At 41.2% G+C, this 10,149-nt stretch overlaps 1 protein-coding gene across 2 annotated transcripts; it reads right to left on the bottom strand.

The window, feature by feature from the left end:
• Positions 1-644: 644 nt before the first annotated feature.
• On the bottom strand, positions 645-9,432 carry tbc1d8b (TBC1 domain family member 8B). 2 transcript variants are annotated; one of them, XM_049742110.2, is made up of 21 exons: positions 9,151-9,432; positions 7,737-7,847; positions 7,521-7,639; positions 7,180-7,405; positions 6,560-6,800; positions 5,934-6,141; positions 5,657-5,824; positions 5,425-5,586; positions 5,200-5,350; positions 4,906-5,120; positions 4,663-4,780; positions 4,295-4,580; positions 4,077-4,206; positions 3,890-3,988; positions 3,624-3,692; positions 3,312-3,552; positions 3,156-3,221; positions 2,869-2,961; positions 2,705-2,752; positions 2,517-2,614; positions 645-2,427 (listed from the first exon to the last, which is right to left on the bottom strand). In XM_049742110.2, exons 1-21 carry the CDS (start codon positions 9,275-9,277, stop codon positions 2,020-2,022), a joined length of 3,384 nt encoding a protein of 1,127 aa, XP_049598067.1. In that variant the 5' UTR covers positions 9,278-9,432; the 3' UTR covers positions 645-2,019. The 2 variants fall into 2 exon arrangements, with proteins under 2 accessions (XP_049598067.1, XP_049598068.1); XM_049742111.2 differs by lacking the exon at positions 2,869-2,961.
• Positions 9,433-10,149: the final 717 nt, after the last annotated feature.

Genomic DNA, 10,149 nt, shown 5'->3' on the forward strand with positions numbered 1-10,149 from the left:
CCTGCACACTTAAAATATGATTCCTCTCTCATGTGATGTTTTTTTATTGGTTTATGACCGTCAAGGAAGTTTCAGTCTATTTGTTAGTTTATGGTGTCTGGCAACAAAATGTAACCCTCACTATGCTTTTATTAACGACTCTATTTACAAAGAGCTTCTTTGTTAGCATTTTATCCTGAAGCTATTTTGAGTTGAGCTGCACTCACCGATAGTTCTTCAAGATACTCAGTGAGTAGACTCTGCTAATGGCACACTAAAAGAGAAGGTTGGAAGGATTCAATCTCAGTGCAAGAATAGCATCATGAGCATCCATACCAAGTCACACTGGTGACTGGAAATCTTACTGAGTACTTTGGTGATTTATGAGGGGAAATTCTTCTAAAGTGATTCATATTCATTGCACGAAATGGTATTCCCCCCCCCCCTCCTCCAACCTACTGTTATTGAAACACCTATTATATAAAAGTTGCCGGTGCAAAGTTTGGTTGCTCTTTCATTTGATAAAGGATTATTTTGTATTCTCGGATTAAAATGAACAGCTAGATAACTGTTATGAAATACAATAAATCTGTGTTGTAGGAAGATAGCCCATGTATTGGATCTCATATTAAGGAAGTGAATTGAAGAACTAAAAGGGATCCAAATTATTTTAAAAGATTGACCACTCTTTACTCTTTATTACTTGGGACCAATGACAATAACAACATATTAAAATAAAAAAAAAAAAACAGGCAAGAGAAGTATTGGCAAGTCACATTCTCAGCAAATGCAGCAGACAATAACTGCACATATGAATGACTGAATAGATCAAATATTACAGCACTAACTTTAGGTAATAAAACAAAGCAGTCATGTGTAATTTTTTTCGGAACAATGCATTTTTCCCTTTTGTTGGGAAAAAAAAAGTTAGCTGTTCTTTTGAAATGTGTTCAATAATAATAATACATTCTTGTCACAGACAATTGTATAACAAAAATACATTTAATATCTATATTTTAAATCTATTCATATTTATATATTTTTTTTAATCACGTATAGGTTTATCTGTTGTATAACTTAACTGGAAAGCCACCATACTGGAATAATGAGTATGGCTTCAGGCTTTATTTACCAACATCATCAAAGTAGTCGATAGTACGCAATATTTTCTTTGACAGGTAAACATTGATTATCATTTTTTTAAAGGTGATGCTGGTTTGAAATTTCCCCGTGTGGGACAAATAGAGGATTATCTTATCTTACAATCGCAGTAGAGAGAGAAAAAAACTGGCGCTCCAATCACTTCTAGAACAGTCTTTTCCTATTTAAAAAAAAATGCTTTTAAATATGTGTATATGGCCCCAAGAGATGGAAAAAACTAGAAGCATCCAGAACCTTCTAAACCCGAACGCCTCGGCTGTGGAGGCGTTTTCTCTAACAATGTGCAACAAGTCATTTGGGACGCAAGCAGCAAAAGCACAGATACAGAAAATAGAAAACAACACACACTTTTTGCATGTTGTTGAAGGCGCTCATCAAAATGTTGCTACACACACATGCTTTTGATGTTGAACTCAGTCATAAACTTCAAATGATTTCTCGCAAGATAATCAACATTTGAACGTAATTGCACCCTGAGATTTGATGAAAGTAAAATATCCTTCCAAGTTGATTACAAGCAGCTCTCTAGTGAGCGACTCGACAGATTTAGTGGCATCTACTTTTCAAACACTGTACAATAAAGACAATATTATTTCTTGGGCTCCATTGCATTCTGGCTGGGTGCAATCAGGAAATGCGAGACAAGTCTGTGAAATCTGCATAATAGGCGATAATGTAACTCAACATTGTGAGTGGGAAAAAACACTGTTGATTGACGAACAAGGAAACAGTGGCACAGAAATGTCACCTCGTATACAATATAGGATCGAAAAGACGCCTTCCTGCCTGCGTGCGTGCATGCACCGATCAAACCGTTGAAGGATTTTGCATGTCAGCCCTTTTTGCCCTTCAGTCCTCGCCTGCCTTACTAAGCTTAGCTTACTTGCTATTTCCTGCTAGCTTCAGCTGGGCCACTTGAGCTTGCGTCATTTTACTCTGAATGTCAACGTGTTTGTCAAAGAAGCTGACTATTTCGGGCTCGTTGAGCAGCGACGCGAGGACTTGCTCGAACGAAAAGGACCAGTCCTCCCCAGGGACCTCGGGCCCAACTTCCTGGGGGCTGGGGGTGTCTGAGCTTTCGGATGTGAGAGGAGCTTGGTCTTCCCCGTCCGGAGGAGTGGGCTTTGAGGATGCGGCCGGGCTGCTTGGCTCCTGCAGCCTCCGACCCACCTCCTCCATCCTCAGAAGGAGGCTGGTTACGTGGGCTACTGCGCGGTACAGAGACTCCTCTTCTGGATCGCCATGGAAAATGTTGTACAAGGTCTTGGAGAACTGAATGAACTGACCCTAAGATTTAAAAAAAAAAAAAAATTATAATAAACCATACTTAGGGTGTGTTTGGAAATTTGTGCACTAGTTGCGGTAAATTTAATTACCTGATTAATTCTAGGCAGGTCCTTAATAGTTTCCTCTTTCCTAAGTATTTCATTCTGCCATTGTTTCAAGTAGGCCTGCAGATCCACTTTCCCTCGACCTATCAATTACACAGAGGCAAAATTTAATGTCACACACTGGGAAAATGTTGGCATTGGTACAAATTGACTACATATGCCTGTAAGAGTACCTCGTTCAGGACTTCTCTTAATCACGCCATCTTCTGGAAGATCAAAATCTGAAATATATGTGCTAAATGTGAGCAAATAAGAACATCACTCAGATGTCAAAATTGATGTCTAGAAGGATGGGAAAAAAAACGTGAAGGAAGGAAGAAGCAGTCAAGACGCTAACCAGGAAATCTACTCAAGTGAGGAGAGCCTCCTGTCGTTGCGAAAAAGCTTGGGAGTCTTTCTTCCTGTTCGTGCAAAGGACTACCTGTGAAAGCTAGAAGAGACTCACTGTAAGCGCACTGAGAGGAAAAGATGAAGAGACAGAAGAGCATAAGCAAGGCAGAGGGAGTGTCGTAAATCATTCGTCATATACTTGACCAAGAAGTCGAAGCCAACCTTTGTTTGAGTCATGAATTAAAAGAACCCGCCTCAAGACATTTGTTTGTTGTACACATTGATGTCACTTACCTGGCGGTAGATGCAGCTTGAAGAGGAACTTCAATTTATTTGTGAAAGATCCACAGTATAGATTATCTGCACAAGTTGAAGCATACTGTTACTGAATGAAGGAGTTAAGGAGAATGAAAAGTGTCCCCGTGACAAAAAGGAGACGTGAACACTCACCAAGAGCACAACAGAACTCTTTAAAGTTGACCAAGCCATCTTGGTTCTCGTCGATTAATCGGAAAACCCAGAGAGAAAGAGTGCTCTTGTTGGTGCAAAAAGCCCAAGGCTCCAGCAGCGAGAAGAGCACGCTGAACTGTTGGAAGCCCAGCTGGTACTGCTCCAAGTAGGCTAGACTCGGATCGTGGTGAAGCAGGGCCGGACTCTTCATTGTCCAGTAGCAGCTAAGAAAATGCTGCCTCTGAAACGACACACTTGCAATGATGACATGTTGGATTTGCTTTGTAGAGAAGAGCAAAGTGTGTCACTCACTTTGAACAAGTTGTAAAGCTCGTCAAGCTGGGCAGGAGTAAATTTGACTTCTTGGGACACGACACGAATCTGCAAAGAAACCCGTTATTGGAATTATAGTGAATCTCCAAATTGCAAGGGGAGAAGGAGCCTGTGTGAGTGTCTGGCTGTGAGCTGCGGTCGACAGCAGCAAGTGTGCTCATTGTGTTTTAATGTTTGTTCTGTGTTCAACAAATGGCAAATGGATTTATGCGATAGAGCTTTGGGTAAATAGAGTGTCCACTTACAACATTCTGCTTTGTTGTGTCCTCCAGTGTTTGGATTACAAAAAGCCTGTTTCTTTTTCGTGAACTCTCAACGTCCTCTGAGCGAATGCTGCCATATTTCTAGAGGAGAGAAATGTAATTCAAAAACACAGTTAACAACAACAACAAAAAAACTTTATAGTAGAAAAAAAAAAAAATACCGCTGTACCTCATAAGATTCTCGGATCAGTTCACTGATGTCCACATTTAAGCGGGTCGATTTATCGTTGTTGTTTACAGGGGCTTGCTGGACAGTTGGTGGCAACGGGCTGTCTTTGTTTGTCACACTATCAAAAAATCTTGCAAGCAAATTACAAATCAAAAACGTTTCAATGTGAATTCAGAGTACTTTTGCAGATAAGGCGATCTGGACTGGTTGATACTCACTTGTTGAGGATGGTGACAGCTTCAGCGTCATCATGGCAGCTGATCAGAGCTTCCATGTTGTAATCCAGCACGGCCAGGCCGAGCTGCAGAATGGCTTTGATGCCGTCGTAGAAAAAGCAGTCCACCACGTTCACGGCGCTTTCGATGGGCAGCACGCTGATGAAGAGGGTGAGGAACCAGGACAATGAAACGGATGAGAAGAGACTCAGGTCTGTCATGTTCTCCACCAGCTGGGGGAGGTTCTCTCGAATCAGATCCTCGAAAACAGCCTGGTCGACCAAAGCCCCTGGAGAAACAAAGTCACCATATTGTCACAACAAGTGATACACGAGCGATTAATTGTTTTAATTAATTTGCCTCCTTCTCACCTATAATTCTCCGGTTAAAATAATCTGGTAGCATCCTCTCGCAGACAGCAACTAATAGCCAAAAGGCCTCCTCCTCTTTGGCATAGAGCAGCAAGACTGAGGTCAGAATGTTCATGGCCTCAGAAAGAAAAAAAAAAAAAAGACAGGACTACATTATTCCACACAATTAAAATCGACAGAGCCGCCTCAATGATTTGTCTTTTTTGTTAACAACATGTGATGGATAAAACCAAAAGGGTTTACCTGGCAGTAGCCAATTTTAGGGTTTCGATACGCGTATGCGGTGAGGACTCGGCGGAGGGCGGAGATTCCCGTATCACTCTGAAAGGCGGGATGCTCTGGCAGAGAGCGATGAAGGTCTCGCTCAATCTCATCCGTAGCCAACGTGCTCGTGCCGAGAGACTGCTCCACCAGCTCCGTATAGTATCCAGGATGAGTCGCCATGTCGTTTACGGCTCCTTATCAATTACGGTGCGTCAACAATGATTATGATGTCAAAAGGTTGAGGAGGTTTGATGTAAAAAAATAAATAAATACCCGAGAAAAGCATCCACAGCTCTCCTCGTAAGGCTTCGGGAACGCCACGGACAATCAAGTCACGCGTCTTCCTGGTGAAGAACATACTTGTACCGCGGCCATATTCGGAAAAATGGATGTTCCAAGACTGTTCCTTCATCTTCTCCTTAAGCTGTTGATGACGACATGTGTCAGTCTTGAGTCATTCGTGACTTTGTCTTAAATGCTAGTGTGTTTGTCTCATACCATTTTAGGGTCAAGGTTTTCAACATCCTGGGGGTGGAAAACAGTCATGAGCGCCTCGGTGCTTACTGCCTTGCTGCTGTCTTTCTGGCCCACCATAAGTGTCACGTCGTCTGGGTTGTCCTCAAAGTGGTTGATGAGCGACTGACATTCGCCTCGGATGACCTTAGCGACAAGGATGGAAACGTGTGATGTTTGGGGAAAAAAATTGAATTAATAAGAGTTGACTTGTTACCTCCGCTGATGCCGAGTGCTGCGGGCTAGCACTAATCCCACACCGGCTGCGAATACTTGTCGCCAGACGTTGGTAGTCCCGCACCTCGGTGAAACGGAGTGCTCTTTTCCCACGCACATACACTGTTAAAGCACGGCTGCTGGTATCTGGCTTCTCAACATTTACGACCTAGAAAACGGTGGCGATGGCCGGGACAGAAAGTCATTTCATCATATTACGTGTGGCGTAAGGAAGTGTCAGCATGGAATAAATCAAATAACACCGTTGGGTGTTCTACCTCGCGCATTGGAATGATGATGTGACATTGGCTCCCGTCCTGACTGGCAAAACACAAGTAGTTCTCAGATAGGCAGATCTTGCCAAGTGTATTAAAATGGCTGAAAGGCACCCACAGGAAACTCTCGTGCACTTCTAACAGATTTTCCTCTTTGGGAAGCCTGAAAAATGTCCGGAACTGCTCACTTTTTGCGTGAGCCTCTAGGCCTCTGTGGGAGGAAAATAAAATGGCATGATTAATATTATGAACACTAAATGACAAAAACACTTTCAACTCATGCGAGTGTTATTAATAGATTTTTTTTCGAGTCAGTTCATTGTGTGCAATATGTGGCTGAAAAGACAACAAGCGTAACAAAACTAGAGATAGTTTATATTATACATAAGATATTTTTACAACGACAAATTGTATGCCTGTTTCAAATATATTGTTGCGTGTTGGGAATAAGTGGGCTGAAGAAAGTGTTTTGCTGCTGGAGAGTGGGCGGGTGCATTTGCAGACGAATTATCATCGAGCTGTGCATAGTATGGGATGCAATTTTGAATCTGATCTGCTCTATCGCTAATTGGTATGAACTGATGAAATGCTACGTGACTCAAGATATGACGAATTGGAAAAACAAGCACCTCTTGGTTATTTGCAGTGGGTCTGAGAGTGCTCTCTCTTTTTCAAAGGCCTCTTTATCAAAAAGGCGCTTAATGGAGTAGTCAGCTAGCTGCTCCATGATGACAAATGTTTCGTTGAGGTGCAGCAGCATGGAGAAATAGTGATCCTCCCCGTGAGCCATGACGTGGATGCTCTCAGTCAGGATGACGTTTGATGTTTTCTCCAACCTCCAGATCTCATCCCAGGAGATGACCAGTTTCACTACAGGTGCAAGCAAAAGGGAAAATGCATGATTATCAGGGTAATAGCTGAATTGAAATACAAATATGTTGTAAGAAACTTTTAATATTTCCAGAACTAAACAGCCATCACCTTAAAAAAAAAGAAAAGAAAGTGGCTTTCAACCTTGACTCGTCACTTATCATATTTTTTAGCAGATAATATTTAAGAAGTAGAGGCTCCCTCTACTGGCTGTAGAAGCGTGGACGATGAGCAAAAAAAGGTATGGGGAATACATTAAAAAGTATTTGGGGAAGTTGTTTTCCAAGCAGTTGCATTACGCAAACGGACTACAATTTGAAAATGTAAAAGAAAACTAAGATGCAAGGGTGATGCAACAGCAAACACAGCCTTTTCTCACCCTCAGCTCCCAGCAGGTAGGAATAAAAGCAGAGGAAGTTGGTGCTGAGGTAGAGCCAACCCTGGCAGGGGACTTTGCCTTTCCAGTAACTACAGGCATAATACGTGACCAGCTTCTCCTCCGGCGGTAGCGCAAACCAGTTCTCGAACCTCAAGTATGCCTCTCTGAACTTCTCAGGATCGTCCTCCAGCTTGTGGGACGTCTTTCCTTCTTCAGCAATCAGACCCTGAGAAATACAAAATACTAAGTATATTAAGTTGCTGGGGTCATACGATGCAAATGCAGTACAGTGATATCAGTCTAAAGATTAAAATGGACATTTTGTCCTTCGTATTTGGTACCCTGATTTTGCCCTGCACAAAGCTAGTGATGTCCTCGCTGGAATCGAAAACCGAGAGGGTCCTCATGATATTCTGCAGCAGCCAATCCCAGTGCTGGACTATTTCCTCCTTTGTGACCCCTGATGGGAATAGATTACAAAGTGCAAAAAAAACATTTTTTTATTCAACGTAAAAGTTCAAATTCAGCAAGAATGGAATGTTATTACAAGACTGTACCGCATGCTATCGACCAATACACTTGTGAATCCGACGTGTGGTGCAGTATTCGGAAAGGAGCCACTTTGGATGTGGAGTCCAGTACTGTGTCCAGCGTTCCTACAAGGAGACCTGCAACATAAAGCACAGTGATATTTCTTCATGCATGTTTCCAAAAAACAAGCTGATAGGATGAAATGGAGTCTGCACTCTACGTCAGAAATGCAACGACCACATCTGACACTGTAAGGCTTCGCTCTCATATGCCCTTCATTAATAATTAACAAGATGGACTGCAGATTTACACTGTCCTTGCGGCTGTGGGTGCACGACTTCTCAGCGTGTTCCAGTTGCAGAATTAAAATTGTCACAAAATATCATGCGTCATCATGCTCTCAATGGGAGGCAACAAGGTTCATCTCATTGTACTGAAGAGATATAAGCCTAAGCGATGCTTGAGACGTAAAAGGCCCTCGAGCTGTAGCGGGCTTCTGATGCATCAATCAGCTGCAGTTAGTCCAATTGCCAGAATGTCATCACAAGTCAATATCAAAGTGTCTACTCTAGACATTTTTCCTGACAGCTTTATTATTGTCCCGGATACAAGTCTGCCATTACAATGACTTTAAACCAGAGTTAGGTGGTAACGACCTACATTTACTGCTTTGTGTTTACTTTACTTTATGAATAAACTGTAGTTCTTACGGTAGTTTCATGAAACATACGATTTACTTATTTACAGGATTTGAGTATTTCTGTTTGGAAAAAACAAGTCAAGTTAAGTTTATTTATATAGACCTAAATCACAAGCAGTCTCAAAGGGCTTCACATATACAAAACAAATTGACAATTATTCTCAAAGCATCCCCTGATCTTAAACTGCCAAGAAACACTACTTTCAGAATAGAATTTTTTTTTTAATCTGTTACATTACGTTCGCGACTTACACTTTTTGGCTCCTCTACCAACTACTGCTTGGAAAACTCTTCAACCCCTTAGTGACGTCAAAATAAAGTGATCTGGCGCTGTAAACAACGTGCACTTAGACATCATCTTCTGCTAAACCAATGCAAAATAAATGATTCCTCCTACGAGATATTGTGTACGATCATGTCCTAATTACTCAGGCTAACCTGAAGCATTGCTACAGGCCAGTGCAGACATCTCTTACAAACCATCAAGTAACCATATGCTAGGAAAAAAAAATCACTTTGTCAAGCAGAGAACAATGTTAAAACAAGCCACCTGTTAACAATTTGGCTTTAAACCTGTTGCAGTGCATTTCTACCATGCTACTGCATACAGTAGGACGCAATTGTTTATATGTCGGCGGACACGTACGACGAACTGACACATTCGTGACTGGCGAGCATAACTTCGTAGCCCAAAGACAAGAGCTGCCAAACATGCGAGGAGGTGAATTATTTATTATTACCTGTCAAGCCGCCTGCACCCTCACCGTACCCTCGCCTCCTTTGAAGCACAAAATACTCATTATCCTTCTCGGTGACCCACAGTTTAAAGGCGTTTTTCAGCAGTATCTCTTCAGGTTTGAGCCACATGTTTAGAAACGTCAGCGGGTTCGCCTCCAAATCGTCCTGTCATGCCACGGTTACTTCCAGCGTTGCACATACATCAAATTCGTTGAATATTTGTTGACAGTCGTCGGGAATCGGGATGACTCCCTTCCCACGTAGACAAAAAATGTTGCCAGTCGCAAAGGATTGTGGGTTTGTAGTTTTTCAGAGGTGGGAGGTGCCAACACAGTGTGCATAGTACTATTCGTTTTATTATTTTGTTTATGAATGTTGAATAACTTTGTTATTACCTCTAATATATCTATATCTAAATATTTATCTAGCAATCTGTCTATCCCTATTGTAATAATGGTACTGTTGTACATGTCTGAGTTTATGTGATAGCTTTTTCTTTTTAATTCTTTCTTTTTTTTTTCTCACTCATTTCAATAACAGCTGAATTTCACCATAGTGTCGTAACTCGCTTCCTGTCCTCCAGGAAGCAAACGTTGGCCAACAATATGCTGATGTGTGTTGGCAAATTGTGTCAATTTTATAAATCATAATTTTCCTCTGTGAGTGACGTATGTAAAACATCTTTTGTAAAAAAATAATTAAATAAAATACAATATGCCGTTTTGTTAAATTATAAAAAAAATATAAACTTACTGTTTTTGTTAAATGTGTCTGACGTTAATGGCAACAATTAGTTAATGGTAACCTGCAAAGCAAGCTCAACTTGTTTATTCAAATTGATAACTGTCACACTGAATAAAGTACTTTAAATCAATACATTTTTTAAATTAATAAGCAATAAATAAATTTTAACATAACTAAACAATTGAAATATTTTATAATGTAGCAATTTTGTATCTAGGTAGAGTACTGTAGTTTCCGATTGCTGAGGGAGGCCTTGA

The sequence above is a fragment of the Syngnathus scovelli genome, chromosome 15, assembly GCF_024217435.2.
Source record: "Syngnathus scovelli strain Florida chromosome 15, RoL_Ssco_1.2, whole genome shotgun sequence".
NCBI classification, from domain to species: domain Eukaryota; kingdom Metazoa; phylum Chordata; class Actinopteri; order Syngnathiformes; family Syngnathidae; genus Syngnathus; species Syngnathus scovelli.

What these genes read in the sequence shown, in the direction of transcription:
- tbc1d8b (XM_049742110.2), bottom strand. Translation starts at nt 9,277, where the DNA reads ATGTGGCTCAAACCTGAAGAGATACTGCTGAAAAACGCCTTTAAACTG. An exon ending in AGCACTCGGCATCAGCGGAG is followed by an intron (nt 5,587 to 5,656) that starts GTAACAAGTCAA and finishes CTTGTCGCTAAG; the next exon opens with GTCATCCGAGGCGAATGTCA. An exon ending in AAAACCTTGACCCTAAAATG is followed by an intron (nt 5,351 to 5,424) that starts GTATGAGACAAA and finishes CGTCATCAACAG; the next exon opens with CTTAAGGAGAAGATGAAGGA.